The sequence below is a fragment of the Vigna umbellata genome, chromosome 8 (assembly GCF_029865625.1).
Source record: "Vigna umbellata cultivar VRB3 chromosome 8, Vumbellata_1.0, whole genome shotgun sequence".
Lineage (NCBI taxonomy): Eukaryota > Viridiplantae > Streptophyta > Magnoliopsida > Fabales > Fabaceae > Vigna > Vigna umbellata.
The window spans coordinates 33,974,021-33,997,559 of record NC_142172.1 but is presented as its reverse complement, the minus strand read 5'-3'; the positions used below and the strand labels follow the sequence as shown (position 1 = coordinate 33,997,559).

The window sequence follows — 23,539 nt, the reverse complement described above, 5'->3', positions numbered from 1 at the left end:
AGTACCGATTATTTCAATTATTTTATTTTCAAAAGAAAATAATAAATATTAATCAGTACTTTTTTAATTAAGAAATAAAAATAAGTCATTTAAAAAAGTTAAATTCTTAAAAAAATTTTAACATATACACTGAAAAATTATATTGATTTAACAAAAAGAAAACATGCTCGTACTTTTATTTTTACTTTATTTTCATTTTTTTTTTCTTTTCCCCTCCACTTTTTTTTTATATGTATATATCTTCTTCTTTTAACACATAAAAAGTTAATTTCCGTTTGACAGATATAAAATAAAATGGTAAAAGAAAAATAAGTAAAATTTAAAAAAGTTTTATTAAGAAATGAGAATGAAATAAAAGACTAGTAAAACTTATTCACTTTTTAACTCTCTTTTTTCATCTGATCAGACAAATCAATGGAATTCCATCACTACTTATTTTCATCATCTTCCTCCAGCCAAACATATTTGAAGTTTGAACAGAATTCAAAATGAAAAAAATAATAATAATAATTAGCAATCATTTGTGTGTTGGTTCTTGAGTATATCAATTTTCCTTTTCCAGTGATTTTGTAATTTCTTTGGGCACAGAAATGAAATTAACAATAATAGGCATCAATTTAGGAGGCTGGAAAGAAGAATCAAGTTGAAAACAAATGAAATGGGTGTTGTAAGAAAGCGATTTTGAGAGGTTTGACTTTGTGAGAGCTGGAAGATCTCATCCTCCCTCTCTATATTCCTCGTCTCGTTCGGAGAGAGCCACAAAAGACCAAACAACATCACCAGACAAACAAACGCAGGTAAACAGTGCCCACACTTCTCAGACAAGACAACAATCTCCAATTACTCTTTCTCTATCACGCTCTGCAACACGCCATGCTCTTTTTTCCGTTCTCTTCTTTGCCCCTCTTTTTTCCACAACCCATCACGTGCTTCCTCTATCTGGAAAAATATAATTAAACAATGAAAATTTCTACTTTTTCACTTTCCTTTTGTGTATGCAGATAGATCACTTTGACGGCGCACTGAATCGTGCTACCTTTGACCTCCCCTTCAACTGAATTCTTAATTGGTGACTCTGTATGTTTGTGCTCCGGCACCTTGTAGGCCGGTGGTTGTTCAAGACGTCAAAAAGTTTTGCTTTTTATTCCAAATTCCCCTCACTCGTCACTTGATGCTTAAGTTTGTTGCTTTCCGCGGATGAGGTTACCGATTGTTGCAGGATGACCAGGTTGATCAAGGGTAAAATGTTTTTTACTCGTCATAGTCATAATCACAATCATTTAATCATGCTCGTGTTTTACTTTCTTTCTTGTTGTTATTGGATTAGTGTGGTGATCAGAAACCCTCACAAAAGCGAGCCATGTCAAGGGAATGAAGCTTGGATTCGAATAGAGTAAATGGGGTGTATAATTGGCAAAGAAGTATCATCGGGAATTATCTCCGAGGTGAAAGAGGAGAAGAGTGTGAGTGTTGAATCCAACGAGAAAGTTGATGAAGTGGCCACAAGCAGAGCTGAGGAGAACGTGGGAGAGGCTCTGAACGGTAAGAAGGAGAAGGAAGAGAATGGTGGTAGCGATGGAGTCCGGGGAACGAAGGGTGATAGAAGAAGGTCAAGGTCAAAGCCAAATCCAAGGCTAAGTAATCCACCGAAGCATTTGCAGGGGGAGCAAGTAGCAGCTGGGTGGCCACCTTGGCTAACAGCAGTGTGTGGTGAAGCCCTTAGTGGGTGGATTCCGCGAAGGGCTGACACATTTGAGAAAATTGATAAGGTGGGTTTGTATTGATTGGAAAATATTTTGAACTTTATTAGTTTAGGTGCTTGTGTTACATTTAACTTAAAATGGAAATACATTGAATGAGTCTTGCCGTATCAGGGATTTGTTGATGTGGTTTGAAGTCCAATTGAGTCTGCTCATTGAGATGCAATGTTCTGTTTTTCTCATTCTTGTTTTATTTTCTTTAAATCTTCTTTGTATTAGATTGGTCAAGGAACTTATAGTAATGTATACAAAGCTAAAGACACATTGACGGGTAAGATTGTTGCACTGAAGAAGGTTCGATTTGACAATTTGGAACCTGAGAGTGTAAAATTCATGGCCAGAGAGATTCTTATTTTGAGAAGATTGGATCATCCCAATGTTATAAAGCTAGAAGGTTTAGTTACATCCAGAATGTCCTTGAGTTTGTACCTGGTGTTTGATTACATGGTGCATGATTTAGCTGGCCTTGCTGCAAGCCCTGACATAAAATTTACAGAGCCACAGGTTAGACCATGTTTGCCTTAATAATCTAAGAAATAAAAGATACCCTTTGGTTTCTTTTCAATTTGCTGTGTTTGATGTCTCCAAATACTTTCTCCCACTGCAGGTTAAATGTTACACACATCAACTGCTATCAGGACTTGAGCACTGTCATAATCGAAACGTACTTCACCGTGATATAAAAGGATCAAATCTTCTTATTAACGATGAAGGGATACTTAAAATTGCTGACTTTGGCCTTGCAACTTTCTTTGATCCAGACCGCAGGCATCCCATGACTAGTCGTGTAGTTACCCTTTGGTACCGCCCCCTTGAGTTGCTTCTTGGTGCCACAGAATATGGTGTGGCCATCGACCTTTGGAGTGTTGGTTGCATTTTAGGAGAGTTATTGGCTGGGAAACCTATTATGCCTGGACGTACTGAGGTGAAAAGTTAAATTTTCTTGTTTTAGTTTATATGGATTTTCATTTCCCTCAAATCTGTGCCTAACACTTAGATGGTAATCAAACAAATTTTATGTTTCTGAAACGGTAAAAACGAAGCTATATAATGGAACATTCTTCTTTCTAAATATGCATCTGATAAACTTTTAATTATGTTTATCTGCTTATCTGCAATGAATATGAAGACATGCAATCAATGAGAAATAAACTAAGAAACTGAAAAAGTATGAGAACCAATTGCTGAGTTACTTCATGATTTAATAAACCATTTTACTTCGTAGACAACTGCATATGCCTCTGTTGAGCCATGAAACATGATGGGTGAAAGTGGAACACATCAAATTGTAGCGCAGATAATGTAAATGCCAGTGGAAGATATTGTAACTAGTTACTTCTAGTCTCTCTGATGTAGCCCTAGTACCTTTGCCTTTATATCCCTTGTTCAAGCTTGTTTAATGTGCATGTACTATTGAAAACAAAAACTGGGTAAAAAGGAGATAAAAATTTTACAATACTATAAAGGAGCATGATTCTTATATCTGTTGAGTGTTGGTCAATAAGATATTCCATAACACCCTCTCCCAGCCAATCACAAGTACATACCCTGCCTCATACATACATTGTCCCAAAGAACCTGAGAGGAAATCAGAAAGGAAATGCCAAGATTCCAACATATCATGCAAAGCCCGACAAACATGTCATAGGATATTGAAATGTGTAATGCAATCATGATAGCTACGACCGTGCTAGGAATAGAATATCTTGCAGCACTTTCTCTTCCAGCCACACTTTCTCTTGCAGCACTATTAGTGACTACGATGATAGTTATAATAATTTTGGTTCAGTTATCAAATCAATGCAGACTGATAACTACGAAACATTATCTTTACAAGATTTCTGTTTGTTTAAATGCACCCCTTGTCTGTTTTCCACAAATCACACTTTTTAAGTGACATGCTAGATTTTATGTTTAGCTCTACCATCTCTTATTTAGTTTGAAGGAATTTGTATTGCATTAACAATATATCACTCGCACTTTTTTACTGGTTATTTGTAATCTTCATTGGATATTTTCTGACCCTTTACTGATAACTTACACAGGTGGAACAACTGCATAAGATATACAAACTTTGTGGATCACCTTCTGATGAGTATTGGAAGAAGTCAAAGATGCCTAATGCAACCTTGTTTAAACCTCGACAGCCATACAGGAGGTGTATAAGAGAGACATTTAAAGATTTTCCACCTTCATCTTTTCCCCTTATCGAGACTCTTCTTGCAATTGATCCAGCAGAACGAAAGAATGCCTCAGATGCTCTAAGAAGTGAGGTGGGATTTTGAAAATTCCTCAATTTTTATATTATTATTTCATGCTACTAGACATCTTTTCTATCCTAATATATTCTTAGTGAAGCTCATATTCCAGACTGTTTCGTGAAACATAAAATAAGCCGCATGTTGAACTTCTTCAGCACCTTTGTCTTGTGGTGCATCACTAGTTTTATTAGGCTGTATGATTCTTAACCACAAGGATTGCCAGTGGGTGCATCTATTATTGACAAAAAACTTTGGTGGCATGGTTTTTCAGCTTTTTGCCTCTAATGTCTTATGCCAAAAAATGTGCATGATTGTTGTAAATTGCTGCTATAGGAAATTGGTTCATCAAATATTGAATGTTGTCTGAGGAAACATTGTAATTTTGTTGAATTTAGATGTCTTTTCCATTTTATAAAATCAACCCTTATTATTTTGTTCAACCTTCTATTATTATTTTGCAGTTCTTTACCACAGAACCTTATGCTTGTGATCCTCTTAGTCTTCCAAAATATCCACCAACAAAGGAAATGGATGCTAAAAGACGGGATGATCAAGCAAGGAGGTATCCTTTATGTGAAGTTTGTTTGATGCACACTAGAATTGGGGATGTACACACATGTGAACATTTTAAAAAAAACATATATTTAGGAACACATTCAGGCCAAACATATCAGTTAATAATAATATTTTATTTTATCTGAGTTATTCAATGACACTTATCACAAATATATCTTTTATGATAAAAAGTGGAGACTGAAAAACTTTGCATGATCTCTTTATTTATATTAGCTATATAGGTGGCAAATTAAAGTTTTTCATGCTTTAATGTTATGACTGAATCTGCTTCACCTTGCACACACAATGACCTCAATTTTGCTTGCAGTGACAGGCAGAGTGAAGAGTGTTCATTTTGATTAACATATGCTAGTTTAAATCTGTTGATCTTATTATATTTAACTGACATTCCCTGCAAATATGGATGACTAGATCAAGAGCTGCAGGCAAAACTGGTGTTGATGGTCCAAAGAAGCATCGGATTCGCGATCGCGCTGCCAAACCTGCTCCTGCTCCAGAAGCCAATGCTGAGCTTCAATCCAATGTGGATGTATGTTCAAGAAAATTAGTTCTATCTATTGATTATCTTAAATTATGTTTTGGCTAATTTCCTTGTAATAAAATTCTTTTTTCATTTTTTATGATTGGGAATTGAAAATCTATAGTTATGATTGAAAGTAAGAAAGTCACGTTGATTATTGGTTGCTGTGATTTCGTGTGCAACAGAGAAGGAGATTAATCAGTCATGCAAATGCAAAGAGCAAGAGTGAAAAGTTTCCTCCACCGCATGAAGATGGACAACTTGGCTTTCCTTTGGGATCTTCTAATCACATTGATCCAGATATTATTCCTTCTGACATCTCTCTGGGTTCAACCTCGTACACCTATTCAAAGGAATCATTCCAAGCTTGGTCAGGTCCAATTGGTAATCCTGCCAACATTAGTAAGCAGAAGAAACACACTACTGGTGATGATGCATTGGATTTGTCAAAATCATACAAGGGAACTCTGAAGCATAAAGTTAAAGGAAAGAAAATCCCAGCCTAGATACTAGGTACATTCTTGTAGAGTCAAATTAAGAAAGAACATCTTCTGTTGTCCCATTTTTGGTGTTGGAGTCCATCTGCTTAAAAATGTGTCATGCTACATGCTTGCTTCTTAAGGTTAATTCCTTATTATCAAGGAGTATAACCATTTTCCCCCATTTTTAAACCTCCATTTTTTTTCTTTATAGTTTTAATCTATTGGATTTCATTTATACAGAGGTTTTTCTGGGGAACTTGTTAAGTCTGTTGGTATTACAGAGAATTACTGTGATGTACATCGTGATTTTTCTTTTCATTGTCAATATCTGAATTATATTTCACACCTTTGTTGAGATTGCAATAAATTTTTAGATTTTTATGTCCTCATATAGGTATATGTGCTTGCACATCCAGTTGTACCAAAACCAAAGTTATACTAACCTGATAGCTTCATGTTATTCTGTATTTAATAATGCTTTTTCTTTTTGGTATCGATTTCGAGGATTAATTAAAGTTATTTCAAAAGTAATTCATCCTAATTGATAGCATCTTAATGAAATTCTCATTGTTCATCATATTTACTTGTATCGTAATCTATACCTTTATGGAAACATTTAAAATTTATATTTAAGTTGAGTAACATTTGTATCCATTTTCTTTCTCTCTATTTATTTTCATTTTGAATCACATTCTTTCAGTTGTTTTTCTCTTCAATTGACTTTCATATACATCCAGTAGAAACTATTTATTAGAAGTTTTTTTTTTTAATGTAGTATATTATTGTAAATTTACACTAGCAACCAATTTGCTGTGATTTTTCACATAATTATTATAGAAGTTAAAATTTACTCCTTCCAATCTTGAATACAGACAAAAAAACATATGTTAGTTAGAACAATTAGGTAGTGCCATTTAGTTGTAATATTGCCATTTTGAAAGTAATATTCTTTCTTAACTATCTTTTATAAAACTTGACATTAAAAATAAATAAGCGTGTTAAAAATTAAAAATCAATTCATTAAAGGATATTTTAGAAATATATTTTTACTAAATAATGTAAAATTAATTTAAATTAATTTATTTATATTTGAAATCAGCATTCATGAAGTTGTGATTTTTAATTCATGTTTAAAATTGGGGAGAGTATAATACAAGGCAACTTTCAGGCAAATATACAAGAGAGCACTCCAAAGTTGGTATAACAAACAAGGCAAAGTGTGAATACACTTTTGCTTCTAATGTTTGATGTCTACTACACATTACGTCACAATCATTATTAATGTAATGTAAATATTGTTTTATAAATTTCAGTCATTAAATTAATTACAATTAATGTTTTCTAAAAAAGTAGGTTAACCATTTTAATTGGTTTTTCTTTAATGAAATACTCATAGTTATAATTTCTTTATGTACATATAAAATAAAAAATAACAATATCTTAAACAACAAAAAAGGCATTCATTAAGATATAAGAATAAGATACACAAATGTAAAATGGAGTTCCTCAATCGTTCAACTTAGAAATAAAATTTGTTTTCATTACTCAATTTTTGTAAGTAAAAAAGAAACTATATCACAAAAAGAGCATTAAAATAGCTTAATTACACTTCTTTTTGCCTTTCTAGAAAGAACTCGCATAAAATTATATTTGACTAAAGAAATTAAGGACAACCAAACAAAATTAAATCCTCCTGTCGTGGTCTATTACGAAAAACTTTTTTGAAACATGGGAAATTAAAGTCCTAATTAAACTTCACCTACCGATTTATTAAAAAAAAAATTAGTTAGCGTGCCAAGCTCAAACATTTACTAATCAATAGCACAAAGAAAAAATATTTTAGTAATGTTTGTGTCAATCTCCATGCATTGAATCCGATCGCTACACATATACTATTCTTCTTCTTTGACGGATAATCATATTTATAAAAGGCAAATTAAGTAGCACAAAAATAATCAGTTCAATTTGGACATAATCACCGTAAAGAAAAAATGTATAATGAATCGTGTGGGTTTGAGTTCATGAAAACGAAGGCTACATGCAAACCCACTAAGGGAAATTGGGCCTACATATAAATTAGGCCTTGTTGTCATTAAATTTGGTCAATTCAAAATATCATCTATACATTTGTATTTATCGGAGAAAAAAATTTCAGTTTAATTATCACGATTGATTTTAGTTTCCTATATTATTTAGCATACTTCATGTTTATCTGTTAATTTTGTTTGTTTCTTCTGTTTCACCAGCAGCATTATTGATATGTAAGAATATGACAAGACAAGTTAAGAAAGAGGCTTATCAACAATAAAGAAAATCTGAGAGAAATGATAAATGACTTATGAGGTGTAAGAATGTGTGATAAGGTCTAGTTTAGTTATCAAGGAGTCTTATCCTCAATTTCCCTTCCTCCAATAAGCGCACTTGTATGATGGTTCAATTTAGATTTTTACAAATTTATTATTTAATTGAGTTGAGTAAATTCTTTAATTTAATTTAATTTAATTTGTTCATATTGAGTTAGAACATTTACCTTTAATATTTTGTCCAAAACTTAAACAATTTATGTAATTTTGAGATGTTTTATTAGAAAATATTGATATATTTTTAGTCCTTTGAATTTTATAATACTACATTAAATTACAAGAAGTTATGAGTTTGATTGATCTATCTTCTTAAGTGATATTTGGAGTTTAAACTTTATGGGTCATAAAAACTATGTTAAGAAAGAAGGGCACAGGCAGTGGCCTCCCAAACTAGTTTGCAGTAATTACTGTAACATATATTCTTTTATGACTGTTAAAACACAATTTCTATGTGTATTTTGGAAACTACATATATACATGTAGGATAATAGATCAAAGCTTTTTATGTCAATTAATGAACGGAGGAATAAAATCTACTTCCTTTATCATTTGATTTGAGAAAATTTCACACAAAAAAGTTACAAAGCTGTCATATTATAATTTTTGTCATTCACTTTATTTATGTCTTAATTAATATATAAAGTTTGTTTTCTTTTAAATAATTTTGTATGCTTTAATAATTGTCCTTCTTGTAGGACAATATACTATTTTCTATTCAATAAAAAAAAATTCACGTACTCATATTTTCAAATACAAACTTAATAATACATTTGTACATTATGAATGTTCTCTAAGAGTTCATTTAAGATAAGTGATTGATTATCTTCATAATTAAATATTTATTTAATTAACAAAAGTTGGAATTCTTAGATATGTAAGATATTTGAGTTGATAAATATTATTGTTTCTCGTTAACTAATAATATTTGTGAATATAATAGTATGTATCTATTATGAAGTTTGCATATGTGGACGTATAGAAAATAATTTTCAGGTAATTTTAAAATAATGGCACTTGATTATTTTAATAATAAAGTATTTAAGTATAAATAGTTTTATTCTAAACAATTTTTATTATTTTGAAAATACACAATTTTTTTAAAAACTATTTTTCTAGAGTTTTTTTTGTCTTTTTTTTACTCTATTTCACTGTGTTTGTTTGTTCAAATACAAAAGGTTGTAGGATTAATATCCTTGGCAACTCAACCGATTAATTTCTTAATTTAAGTAAGTCATTTTTTTACCATTTTTCTGATATCAATTTGTTTTTTTCTTACATGCAATATTCTTTTGTTTCATGTGTCGTCTAATTCATCAACACGAGTCTCTATTGATCAGTGATTACAATAATATGGTATGATCATGTTTGTGATGTTTTGATGTGTAGATAGAACATCGTGTGCAGTTGAAGATGTTTTAGTTTTTAGAACACATAGAGTTGTAGGTGAAAGAAACTATTTTTTGCTACTATAAATTTGAATTTTGTTTGATTGTTGAATTGTGTGTTAAGACTATGATTTTGTGATCAATTAGTATGTTTGAATGTTGTGAGATCTTGATATAAGGTATAAGTTCTTTAACTTCATTTGTATGTGTGGGTGATGAATTTTGGGGCTTTTATGGTATGCATTATGTTATGTGACGATTTGGTTGAATTTGAGTTATTTCAACAAGAAATTGGTATAATTGTAACTTGTGTGAAGTATGAGATGAAATTTTGGTTGGTTTGGAATTGTCATATTGCAAGCTTTTATTTTTTTGTGTTATGTAAACTCACTGGGCGAGGGTGTGTGTCACTGGTCAACGTTAAAGTTAGAGAACTCACTGACTTTGTGGTCACTAGGCGAGAATATTCTCGTCGGGCAACTTCAAAGTCAAAAAACGCACTGACTTAGTTGTCATTGGATGTCATCTAACGTCATTGGGTGAAGTTCAAAGATGTTCTCATTTGGCACGTATTAAACTCGTTGGGCGAATTATTATGTAATTTGTTTCAGTGTCAGATTCATTAGGCAAGACATTAAGTCCTTAAGCGAATGGGCTTTCAGGTACTGCTTGCTGAATGAGTGTGTATTTTCAATTAACAGAACAAATATAGATTTTTTTAGTTATTCATTTGTTATGAAAATTATGTGTTTAGGATACAACTTTAGTTATTTTAGAGGTTAGTAATGTAATTACCTATGCATGTTAGTTGTTTAGGATGGTGTTCAATGATCCAAGGTAAATTCCACTTAATGTATACATTGACATAGAAATTCTTGACACTCTAATAACACCAATATAAGTTATGTTGTTTTAACTCCTCTAGTTTTAACACAATATAAGCTGCACTTTGGTTGCGGATGTGGTTGTTTGTTTGTTGAGTTTGTTTTTATACCCATTCACTCTTATATGTAGTGAAATTGGTGGGATTAATGCTCACTTAAAGTAGTTGTATTCATAAGTTTGCCTTAATTATAATCCTTGAAGTCTGAATAAATCTTCTGCGCGGATTTTATGTTTGTATTAAACAACGGTTAGCTACCTAGAGCATTCTATGAGATTATACTTTTGAACTTTATGTCTTTTTGGCTTAGTGAGTGACATTGTGCCTGAATTATAGTAAGACACGGACTGAAATCAGGGTTCCAATATTATAGTGGTGTTGAACCAAGAGATTATGGAAGCAATAATGAGAAATATGGCCACAATATCTTTGAAAAAAAAATAGTCTTAGTACTTTCAGTGGTGTAATGTTCTTTTGCTTTTATGATAGTGTTTTCCCTTGAAATCTCAACTTCTAAAGCACCAATTTGGATATTTTAAAACCGGTTTCAAACCTAAAATAAATTTTTGGTTCACACTGGGTTTCAGTGATAATAATATTATTGTATATAGATGTAACCGATTTAAGAACTCATTTAATTATAAATGTAATAACTATAAAAGTTTTGCAACTTAAAAATATAAAAAATAAATAAAGAGCCTGTGGGTACGCACGGGTCTCTTACTGGTTTGTGAGAATAAAAAAAGACTATTAGGAAACTCGTGATTCATGACGATATTTTATATCGAACACCTGAAGGTGACACGTTACAACTGACACACAGGAAGACGCTGATTACATTATTGTAGTATTTTTCGTACCAATTCATGATGTTGACAAAACGATGGAACGTGCTCTGCATGAAACATCTCTGTGTGGAGGTCCAGACCCTTTTTCGCTCCTAGAATTGATTCTATCTTTGGATAATGAATAAAGAAATTGAGGAACAATTGAGGAAGGAGGAAAATGAGTTAAAAATTTAAAATAATATTTTATAGTTTTGAACCATTTTTTCAAATGTGAATGACTGAGAAATTAAATTAGTCTCCTAATAAAAATGTCTCCCCTCTTAGTCTAGCACCACTTTTCATAAAAAAAGACAAAAATATTCACATTTTTGTTCGTTTTAGAAGGCACAGTGTTGCTAGAAATATGGTTTTACTATTGCTTAGATATCCCTTGTTTAATCAAACAAGTAAACAGTGTATCCTTATATCACCTTAGTCAACCAATTTAGGAATACTTTTATTTACCTAAAAAGTTTTATAAAAATCACTTAAAACATGTTTTTGCTGTATCTATAGATATATAAAATAGTATTTTTTTTCTCACTCGTGGTAACAAGGGAAGATATTTTATGAGTTGTTGTAGCTAGATGGATACAAAACGGGTTAATTAGACGTCTAAAGTCATCAATTTGTTGACATGTTTTGTCTCGTGATTTGTATTAATTTTTTCTTTTTATTATTATGTATCATTATCTGTGTATTGAATATAATAAAATTTATTTATTTATTATGTTATTAATATTTATAAGTAAACATATATATTTTATTTGATTATCTATTTAAATATATTTTTGTAATATGTTTTATTATTTATTTATAATAAATAATAACTCATTATGTTTTTATTTATTGTATTTGTAGAAAAGTTTTATTGTTATAAAAGGCTTAAATTTAAAATTGTGAAAATTATAAACCATTTTGTCATTTTGAAAAAAAAAAACATACTCGTAGATCGATAAATTCACACTTATATGGGATAGATCGCATGTGTTAATCCACAAATTTTACTTTTTAAATCAATTTGTCTCACTTTTTATGCGTCAAATAAAACAAAGTAAAATGAAGTTAAATATTAATTGTTACTCGTAATTTTTATAACTTTTATTTAATAATGAATTGTCTATATATACTGTGATGATTTAAAAAATTGGTTAACAAGAGAATTTTTTTTATAAATTAACTCAGATATTTTATGATTTAAATATTAATTTAGTTTTTATTTTTGTCGAGTTTATTTAATGTAGTTTTTTTCTTAATTTTTATTCATTTTGATTAATTTAGTTCTTTATGATAATTACATTTAAATCGTTAATTTAAAAAAAAACTGTCCACATGTTAGGTAAACATCGTGATAGGGTTACCGTCATATGTTAGTATTAGTGACACGTGTTAATTATAATCTTATATTAATTTAGTCTATATATTTATTATTTTGATTCAATTAAATCTCTGTATTTATTATTTTGATTCAGTTCAGTTTTGGCTAAAACTTTGATATATTTTAGTCAGAAACTTTAAAAAGTAATTATTATAGTTCTTTTAATTCAATTACGTTTAACTTTTTTATGTGTTAAAAACTAGCATGAAACTATTTTAACACCTAAACAAAATTAATATAATTAAATTAAAAATATTGTATCCATTTAATTTTAAAGTTTAAGACCAAAATATATTAAAGTTTTCGATGAATTCTAATTTCACATCAAAGTTCAGGAATTAAAAATATATTTAATTCGAAATGTTATACTAATATTTCTATTAAAGTTCAAAATTATATTAAATGTTTATAGAATTACTTTAAACCAACCTTAACTATGTTATTATAATATAAATATTATATTTATGTTTGATTTTTACTACATGAAGAATTTTTCTTCTAATTTTAAATTAATTTTGACCCTATTTTTTTAACAAAATCTAAATTTATTTTTAAAATTGGAAGAAATTTTTTTCATTATTTTTAAACTAACTATAACCCTATTATAAATCTAATATTTATATTCTAATAATATAATTAAAGCTGGTTTAGAAATAATTTCATAAATATTTAATAAAATATATGAGTATAACAATTATATAAAAATTAAATTTAGTCTCAATTTATATAGTGAAATAAAATTGCTCAATATATAAAAAAAAGAAAAAGATGATTGAATTGAATTAATATATATATATATATACATATATATATATATATATATATATATATATATATATATATATATATATATATATATATATATATATATATATATATATATATATATATGGGGTTTGCTAACGCGCGTACGCCTGTTTTTCAGTTGGTACATTTTAGCAATGTGTACCGGATTTTAGTAGACAAAAATATCCTTATATATCATGGATTCTATGTTTTAAGGTTAAGGGTATTTTAATAATTTTCATTCTCAAAACCCTTACTCACCTCTCTCATTCATCTCAATCCTTTCTCTTTCATTTCTCTCACTCCAACCTTTTGTCTGTGATCCTAGTGTGTAGCCCCAATTGAAAAAATCAGAAACACTTGCCTTTAAAAAATTGCCTTTGTAAAGAGTTGAGTCATTGACATATTCACCTTCAACGTAAAGGTTCATTCAAGATCTCTTCAATTTCATCATCTTCACTAACCTCTCAAATTTCATCATCTGTATTTGTTGAATCATAATCTCTAAAAAAAACCCTCCAGGCCAATTATCAATTCTTTCGGATGTCATTATGCTTGTGAAAATTAGATAAAATTATATACGACAAAAATTATAAAATGAAAATTCATAAAGTTATTTTTTGTAAGAAATTGTTTAACAATTGAGTGTTTTTGATTTTTTTTTCCAGGCGAAACAAAAATTATAAAATAAAAACTCATTATAAAATCATTTTTTGTAAGAAATTGTTTAAGAGAGAGTATTTCTGATTTTTTTCCAGGTCAATTACCAATTCCTTTATGCTTGTGAAAATTGGATAAAATTAGATAAAACAAAATTTATAAGATGAAAACTCATTATAAAATCATTTTTTTGTAAGATTGTTTAACGGCAAGTGTTTCTGATTTTTTTCAATTGGGACTATAGGTAGGGATGATAGAGAAAAGATTGGATTTGAGAATGAAAATTATTAAAATACCCTTAACCTTAAAACTTGGAATCCATAATATATAAGGGTATTTTTGTCTACTAAAATCTGGTACACATCGCTAAAATGTACCAACTGAAAAACAGGCATACGCGCGTTAGTAAACATATATATATATATATATATTAGTTATATATGCAAGTAAACAAAAAATAATTTTAACTTCATATATTAGTTTTCTTTTACAATCTCACGTTATACTTTTCTTTCTTTCGTTTTTTCTTTCTAAACCAAATAATTAGTTATTAATGGTTAAGAAAGTCAAAAAAAATTCTAGGGTGAAGGAACGAAGATTATTATTAAAAGTAATAATTGGGAGACTGCATTTTATAAGGTATGTAATAATTGAACCAATTTAATATGAAAATGACAAATCTTATAAGGAAAAGTCTAATCAGGAAACCAAAAATATCACGATGTATTACATAAATACTCCTTGATTTATACGAGTTTATAATTTTTATCATTTTCTGGAATATCAAGAAAAGTAAATTAATTTTAAAAAATCGCAATCAAATCATAATAATTTTTTTATTTTTATTAGGTTCAATTAAACTTAAAGTAATTGGATATTTTTAATTAAATTTTTATTAATATTTTTATTTATTGAGTATTTAAATTTTATCATTAACTTAGTAACATGACCATTATCTTATTTCATGATCTTATTTATTTAATTTGAGGATTTATGGTTAATAAAAAAATATATTAAATTAATGCAAGATGATAAATAAATTCTATTAAAATTTATAGAATTTATAATTACAAGTTCTCTACTAAAGTAATACAAATTTCACAACCACAAATTAATTACAAGTTCTCTAAAAAACTGTTTGACTCAATTAAACTTAAAAAAAAAATTAATTCAATTAAAATTTAGAGTAATTTTTACCTTTTAAATAGATGTGAAAATATTAAATAAATTATACAATGTTGGATGAGAAAATAAATTTTTTTTGACCTAGCATATATATCTAAACACATCCTAAGAAGAAGCTTGGTACGTTGAACGAAAATCCCAACAAGCTTGAAGTTGAGGAGTTAATGCGAATAAAAGGAACCCAAATACATGCTCATCTGTACCTCTCAGACCTTTCTTTCAACTGTTGCCGGTTCTAACCCAACCGTCCATCATCCACCGTACATTAAATTCTACTAATAATAATAAATTTCAATACAATTATTCATCAAAATACTAAATTCAAATTTACAATTATACTTCTACACCTTATTTTCAAATTTATATTATTTTCAAATTTCAACTCAATGATCTTATTAAATTAGTGCTCCATTTAATAAAGAGGAAAATAAATAAATATGATAAAAAAAAACGAAGACAATATTTTGTATAATACCGGTTTTTTATTTAAAATATTTCAAAACAGAAACCCAACTTTCGTAATAAATCATAAACCTTCATAATTAAGTATAAAATAGTTAATAAAGTCGATAACATGAAATAAAATCTAAAAATAATTAGTTATACCCTTTTTTTTCCTAATTTTTTATATATTTATTCTCACACACACAAAATAATAATAAATAATAATAAGATGTGAGTTTCACTTTCTTTTCTTCAACGAAATCTGTCTCCTCCCTCCTTTTTTCCTTCTACTTTTCTCTTTCATGCTTTACCAACAAGAAAACATTAAATAAAAATGGAAAAAGTATTTTAAGATGGATCATCCCTAACCACACAAGAGAGGTGCCTGGTTAGTTACGCCATTAATTTTCATGAGATCTCCATTATCCAAATGTCTTTTCATAAAAAAGGGGGAAAAAACTTATATATATTACTATAACCGTGTTTATGCACACATGTTAAGTTTAGGTTTTAAAATCTTTTTATATTAATATGATATCACATGTTTTTGAAATATATTTAGAATTAAAATGATCGAGTTTTATTAAAAAAATTATACTTAGATCGAGAAGGAATTAAATAAATTAGATATAAAATCAACCAAAACCACATGTCTTAAGAGTAAAATAATCAACTTATAAATTTTGTATTTATAATAATAACATGTGAAATATATATATATATATATATATATATATATATATATATATATATAATTTCACATGTTTTGAATAGATGTTTTGAATAGAGTTAAAATGATTAAATTCTATTGATTTTTTCTTAGATCAATAAACTAAATAAGTTAAATATAAAAACATAAAAAACCACATGTATTAAGAATAAAATAATCAACTTATAAATTTTGTATTTGTAATCGTAACATATGGAATATTTAGGTTTTAAAAACTTTTTATATTAATATGATTCACATGTTTTGAAATATATTTAAAGTTAAATGGTTGAATTCCATTTACAAAATTTATGTTTAGGTCGAGAATGAATTAAATAAGCTAGATAATAAAACCATCCGAAACCACATGTCTATGATAAAAATAATAAACTTATAAATCGTGTATTTGTAATCGTAACAAGATGAACATAATATATTTTTTTGATAAATAAATCTTTTTTAAAATTTTGATCAATTTAATTCTCAATTTTATAAATATATAGATTTAATCTTTTAACCAGATTGTATTAAGATTATTTAATATTTTAAACACGTTTAAAGACACTATTTTAATTGTTTATATTATTTGATATATTTTTATTTTAATATTAATTAAGAACATGTTTTAAATATTAAATAAACTTAATAAAATTTAATTAAAAGAATTAAATTCATACTATTTTAAAAATAAAATATTAAATTAATCTAAAATTTGAATATGACTAATTATAATTTTTTCAAAAAATTAAAAAATTACAAATATATTTAAAAAAGAAAAACACTTAACCAACCGTAACCATTATCATATCACTAGTGCAGAAACGGCTTTTTACGTCCGATATTTTGGCCTTTTGACGTCCGGCGTACGCCGGACGTCTATGCGGTAGACGTCCCTCAGACGTCCGTCGTGCCAGGACGGACGTCTATATGAACGTCCGCTGCCTGAGGACGGACGTCTATATGAACGTCCGCTCTGCCTGAGGACGGACGTTTATATAAACGTCTGCTGCATCAGGACGGACGTTTATATGAACGTCCGTTCCTGAGGACGGACGTTTATTATAAACGTCCGCTGCCTCAGGACGGACGTTTATAATAAACGTCCGCTGCCTAACCACGGACGTTTATAATAAACGTCCGCTGTCTGAGGACGGACGTCCATATAAACGTCCGCTGCTGTCTGAGGACGGACGTCTACCTTGCTGAGTTCTTTTGGTGTAGGGCTGGGGTGGGACGTCCGTATGTGCACAGACGGACGTCTATAGACGTCCGACTGTACACTAACAGACGTCTAGTGGGCGTTTTTTTTTTAAAAATTTGTTTGTTTTTTCAATAGAACCACACCTGAAAAACAGAAAAATGTCCCAGAACAATTCTCCAATAACATAAATATGCGTTTTATATAAACAAATTTCTACTTAATGTTCAATCCACTACCAAACTATTAACATAAAAATAAAACTAAAACCAAACAATGTTCAATCAAGAAGAAATATAACTATTCCTAACTCCATCTTTGTAGAAGATAAGCGGTCCACTCCTGCCTTATCTGGTTAATTGTGTCCTCTGTAATAGGCGATGTAGTCTTGAAGTGCTGCAAAATTCAAGAAAGATTCATTATTGTTTCATATATAGTTGAAGATGATTTTGATTTGTAATGTATTGAAGGTATACATCATTACCTCATTCCAGTCATCTGTAATGACAGCTCGAATGATGGTCTTAATCCAACACATCACATAGAAGCCACATTCCCATGAATCTACTTGCTGGTTACACTAAAATAACAAACTAAATAGTTAAAAATTTAGATCATTCAATAACATAAATGAATTAGAAAGTATAAATGACTTACAACCTTTGGATACAAAATTTGAACCAATTGACCACGAGATTTACCAATAACTCTGTACAGATTGAAAACACAAAGTATAATTAATATGACTATTTTATCATAAAAGTTGAAGGTTAACATCAAATTGAAGTCATTTTTTGGAGAAACACTTACCCTTGAAGCATGGTTCTCAACTCAGTTTTCATCCTCCTGTGCAACGAACAAAACCATATAATTTTACAGGTTTTGGGAATGATGACCATCAGCTGCCAGTGAGACCTATCACGAAGGACAAATAGTTATTCAACTAATTAAGGAAACTATAATAATAAACTGACCACATATAAAAACACGTACCCGTCAATGTATGGCACAAGGTATACGTCTCTTTTGGACTCATCCATCCATGTTTGCAAATAATGTTGTCTGTTTTGAAGTGTGTTACCAGACGGTTGAATGGTCTGAGGTTCAACAAATCCGTACATGGAAGACCGACCTTGGTCTACAACGATTGTGTCCATGTACCTAAAACAACAAAGTTAAGTCGTTAGAAACTATATAAGAATGTAAATAAAAGTAATATCAAAGACCAAATTGACTAACTTACATGCACCACAGCTGAATGATGGAAATATTCAACATCCTGTCTCCCTCAATCACCTCCAATGCATCAGAAAATGTGACATAAACTGGCACATGTGAGGGAAGACCAAATACCCTCAAATCCCAGTATAGTTCTAATGATGCTTTCTTCAATCTCGGTAATTTTGTCACTAACTTTGATATAGGATCATCCTCTGCTTCATGAATGTCATCATCTTCATGTATGACTGTATCATGAATTGGCTGCTTCTGAGGACGTGTGAACTGAAGATAAGAATTTACGTCAAAGCTTTATAAACAATTATATGAAGACAATTAACATATAAATACTAAGGAAAAAGACATTATACCTGTGGAGTCGCGATGTGGGACATGATCAATGCTCTAGGCCAGGCAATAAATGTTCCTATGGCCTCCCCCACAAAGTTAATTTCTGGAGTGGGTACAGGCACCTGAGCCTGGGGATCCCGAACCTCGTCAATGGTCACACGCACGTGCTGGGGTAATATGGCAACACCATGAATGGTCTCCCCTCCCTCAAGCACTCGTCCGACAGCCACAATGCGTGGGGGATCCCCATCAACCAACAGCTCATATTGACCGCTATACTGAGTGGGGTCTACAGCAGAGCATGATCCTTTAGTGCTGACACGAGGTGGTGTGGGAGTTTCATCGACCCCCATGTCGCCTTGCGTCATGGAATGCAGCTTTTCTTCAAGCGCTCTTTGTATTTGTTTTTGTTCTTGTAGCTGCTCCATGAATCGTTGCTCCATTGATCTCATGCTTTGGTTGAGTCTTTCCTCCCACTGAAGATCCAGCTGCCTCAGTGTCTCCTGACTCATTGATTGGGGGGTTTTCTGTGTAGGGCCAAAATAGTCACGAAGACCAATCGCCCCTGGAACTCCACGTACACGTCCTGGGTGCTCGGGCCTTCCAATGGCCGTTGTCAGAATGTCGTCCCTACCTTGGCCAGCAAATGTGCCCTGAGTCTGCTGCTCAACCAACTCATCCTGCACATAAAAAAACCAAGTTACTTAGAAGACATGCTGTGATAGATACACAATCAAATAACTGCTTAAAATTTGAACTTACAATTCTCTGTGATTGTGCTTAAAATTTGAACTCACAAGATGGCATATAACTTGAACAAAATTCAATGGCTTCTTCTGCAACGTATCGCTCTATGATTGAAGCTTCTGGTCTATACTGATTCTTGACATATCCCTTTAAGATCTTCATGTATCTTTCAACTGGGTACATCCACCTTAAGAAGGCCGGCCCACATATTCGAATTTCTCTGACTAGATGAACAATCAAATGTACCATGATGTCAAAAAAGGAAGGTGGAAAATACATCTCCAATTGACATAGTAGTCTTATTCCCTCATTTTCCAATTCATCTAAACCTCGAGGGTCAACAACTTTCTTGCAAATGGCATTAAAGAAAAAACTCAGACGTGTCAGAATACCCCTAACAGAAGGAGGTAATATGCCTCGAATAAGAACCGGTAACAATTGTTGCATCAATACATGACAATCGTGAGACTTTAAACCAACTAGCTTTAAGTCTTGCATAGACACAAGGTTACTAATATTTGAAGAATAACCTTGCGGAACCTTCACACTTCTTAAACAGTTACAAAAACTTTGTTTTTCTTTTTTGGAAAGTGTGTGACAGGCTGGGGGCAGATAGGTGCGTCTTCCTATTATCTGTGGATGTAACTCAGATCGGATTCCCATGTCAGCCAAATCTTGTCTTGCCTTTATTCCGTCTTTGCTCTTCCCTTTGACGTTTAATAAAGTTCCGATGACACTGTCACAAACATTTTTTTCAACGTGCATCACATCAATACAATGTCTAACATCAAGTTCACACCAATATGGAAGCTTAAAAAATATCGATCGTTTCTTCCAAATGTTCTTTGCGGAGGTACTTTTATGATGTTTTCCAAACACAATGTCAATGTTTTTGACTTCGTTGTACACCTCTTGACCATTCCGGGGTCTGCACACAACCTCATCCTCAGCACTTCCATTAAATGCTTTTTTCAATCTACGATAAGGATGATTACGAGGAAGAAATTTTCGATGTCTTGTATATACTGTCTTCTGACCATGCTTCAACTGAAGGTAACTAGTGTTTTCTTCACATATGGGACATGCAAAATGACCTTTAACACTATAACCGCTCAAGTTTCCATATGCTGGGAAATCATTTATAGTGCAAAACAACATTGCACGCAAACGGAACTGTTCCTGAACATGTGAATCAAACACGTCGATGCCTTCTTCCCACAACAATTTCAAATCATCAATTAAAGGTGCTAAGTAAACATCAATGTCATTTCCAGGTTGTCTAGGACCCGATATCATCATGGTCAACATCACATATTTTCTCTTCATGCACAACGAAGGAGAAAGATTGTAAATCATCAACATAACTGGCCACGAACTGTGTTTGCTACTTAAGTTTCCATAAGGATTCATACCATCAGTTGCAAGTGCAAGCCTTAAGTTTCTTGGATCTGCACCAAATTCAGGGAATTTGTCATCAATATTTTTCCATTGTGGAGAATCAGCAGGGTGTCGAAGAAGATTATCGCACTTTCTTTCGTCAGAGTGCCATTTAAGGTTCTTTGCATCTTCTTTAACAGAGAACATACGTTTGAACCTAGGTATTATAGGCAAATACCACATCACCTTAGCAGGTGCACCATCATTACCTTCATTACCAGTGACTCTGTCAGATTTCTTTTTAAAACGGGATAAACCACATGTTGGACAATAGTTTAACGAAGCAAACTCCTTTGTGTACAAAACACAATCATTAGGACAAGCATGTATCTTTTGATATTCAAGACCCATTGGACATAAAATTTTTTTGGCCTCGTAATTACGAATAGGTAGAGTATTATTTTCTGGAAGCATCTCCTTCAACAACTCCAACAACTCGGTGAAACTTTTATCGGTCCATCCATTCCTTGCTTTTAAACTAAACAACTTTAAAGTTGAAGACAAGCGTGTAAAGTTTGAGCATCCTGGGAACAACGGTTGCTCTGAATCATTAATAAGAGTATCATACAAATTAGCCCTTCCAAAATTATCTTCACCGACATCACGTATCATGTCCTCTAAATGGTCACTCATCCATTCTTCCACATAATTTGTTCCTCGTGACGTGGTAGGCTGCTCAAGTACTTCTCCATGCCAAGTCCAAACGGTATAAGTCCTCATTATGCCGTACATGAATAGATGGTCACGCACATTGCCTAAGTCTTGGCGTATTTGATTAAGACAACGCACACAAGGACAAAAATATGTCCCGTTGACAGACTTAGCATTTTGTTCAACGTATTGCAAGAACTGCGAAACACCCTTGTCATATTCTTCACTCATGCGACGTTCGTTCATCCATCTTCGATCCATACTATGTTCGTAAAATCATCAGTTCAAGTGTTTTAACTCTCACAAGGTTAGGCCCTACCCATTCAAAAAAATTAATTTTCATAATTTGCTCAGCCACGTGCATTGAAGTCTACGTCATAAAATTGATACAATTTCGGCAGCATTTCGCATTGGTCTCCAAAATACACGAAATGAGAGTAGTCAACGATGACCACAATCAAATATGCATCCGGAGAACAACACAAGTACTGAACCGAAATTTCATCAATCTTATCCTTAAACTCCAATTGACATGGTATTGCAAATTATGAAAATTAATTTTCTCAAACTGTCCAATCGGACAATTCAAAATTTAACACAAACGATTAAAACATTAATCGTTTGTCTTAAATTTCAAACGGGAACTAAGTGGCACTCAATGTATGACAATAACTAATACACATTTTACACAATAACACATACATGCATACACAAAATTTAACAGTAAAAAACGTCCATACACTAATACACATTTCTTAATCGTTTAACACAATAACATAACTAATACACATTTTACAGTCAAAAACGTCCATACCACATACATGCATACACAAAATTTTCAACCAACAAGCTAACCTGAAAAGTAGATTCCAAATGAGAAGGAGGGAAGTGGAGGAGTATACGGCCCAACACGCAGTCCAAAAAGACTCAAGGAAGCCGCCCAAGAACACGCAAGAGTCTGCAAAAAAACGGACCCAAAACCATTTTTAATCGGTTCAAATCAAAGACATGTCATCACAGAGCAATGTAATCGGATTAAATGTAATTTTAAACGGTCCAAAAGTGAGAAAACCAACCTGGAAATGTCAACGGCGCAGCAGCAGCAACTCGCGTTCGCGGGGAAGAAGACGAACAGTGAATGGTCACGGTTCGCGCTTTCCATTTTAATGAACATAGACGTCCGGGCCACGTGGGAACGGACGTCTATAATATTATAGACGTCCGTCCCGCCACTAATAGGACGTTGTAATGAATTTAAAATTGAATTTCGCGGGGCTTTAAACGTCCGTTAACATGGCTCGGACGTCTATAATGTTATCAACGTCCGTCCCAAGACGGACGTCTAAAATTCTGATGAAAACCTAAACGATTCAATTACCCATGTCAGTGCACTGAACGTCCGTCCTGAGGGGCACGAACGTCTATAATATTATAGACGTCCGCGCCCCAGAGGACGGACGTTCAGAGGAGATAAAGTAATTATTACCCCACCCACTCGTCAGTGCACTGAACGTCCGTCCTGAGGGGGCACGGACGTCTATAATATTATAGACGTCCGTGCCCCTCAGGACGGACGTTCAGTGCACTGACGAGTGGGTGGGGTAATAATTACTTTATCTCCTCTGAACGTCCGTCCTCTGGGGCGCGGACGTCTATAATATTATAGACGTCCGTGCCCCTCAGGACGGACGTTCAGTGCACTTAAATCAATTAGTACC

General features: G+C 31.6%; 2 protein-coding genes across 3 annotated transcripts; one reads left to right on the top strand and one right to left on the bottom strand.

Annotated features, from left to right (window-relative positions):
• Positions 1-532: 532 nt before the first annotated feature.
• LOC124826940 (putative serine/threonine-protein kinase At1g54610) lies at positions 533-5,988 on the top strand. Of its 2 annotated transcripts, none has more exons than XM_047299913.2 (9): positions 533-797; positions 1,002-1,228; positions 1,328-1,769; positions 1,980-2,264; positions 2,368-2,685; positions 3,806-4,033; positions 4,483-4,583; positions 5,009-5,126; positions 5,303-5,988. In XM_047299913.2, exons 3-9 carry the CDS (start codon positions 1,398-1,400, stop codon positions 5,621-5,623), a joined length of 1,743 nt encoding a protein of 580 aa, XP_047155869.1. In that variant the 5' UTR covers positions 533-797; positions 1,002-1,228; positions 1,328-1,397; the 3' UTR covers positions 5,624-5,988. The 2 variants fall into 2 exon arrangements, with proteins under 2 accessions (XP_047155869.1, XP_047155866.1); XM_047299910.2 differs by having other exon boundaries at positions 534-797; positions 1,002-1,239.
• A 12,166-nt stretch (positions 5,989-18,154) lies between these two features.
• On the bottom strand, positions 18,155-22,998 carry LOC148194556 (uncharacterized). The gene is made up of 3 exons (XM_088097555.1): positions 20,591-22,998; positions 19,007-19,293; positions 18,155-18,920 (listed from the first exon to the last, which is right to left on the bottom strand). Exons 1-3 carry the CDS (start codon positions 22,080-22,082, stop codon positions 18,657-18,659), a joined length of 2,043 nt encoding a protein of 680 aa, XP_087953681.1. The 5' UTR covers positions 22,083-22,998; the 3' UTR covers positions 18,155-18,656.
• Between the last annotated feature and the right edge of the window lie 541 nt (positions 22,999-23,539).

Bases quoted from the DNA above. Each gene is read 5' to 3' on its own strand.
- LOC124826940 (XM_047299913.2), top strand. From the start codon at position 1,398: ATGGGGTGTATAATTGGCAAAGAAGTATCATCGGGAATTATCTCCGAG. The intron at 1,770-1,979 runs GTGGGTTTGTAT...TCTTTGTATTAG, and splicing joins CATTTGAGAAAATTGATAAG to ATTGGTCAAGGAACTTATAG. The intron at 4,034-4,482 runs GTGGGATTTTGA...ATTATTTTGCAG, and splicing joins CAGATGCTCTAAGAAGTGAG to TTCTTTACCACAGAACCTTA.
- LOC148194556 (XM_088097555.1), bottom strand. From the start codon at position 22,082: ATGGATCGAAGATGGATGAACGAACGTCGCATGAGTGAAGAATATGAC. The intron at 19,294-20,590 runs GTACCTCCGCAA...TCAGCACTAAAG, and splicing joins GTTTGGAAAACATCATAAAA to GATCATGCTCTGCTGTAGAC. The intron at 18,921-19,006 runs GTATAATGTCTT...TCTTATCTTCAG, and splicing joins CCCACATCGCGACTCCACAG to TTCACACGTCCTCAGAAGCA.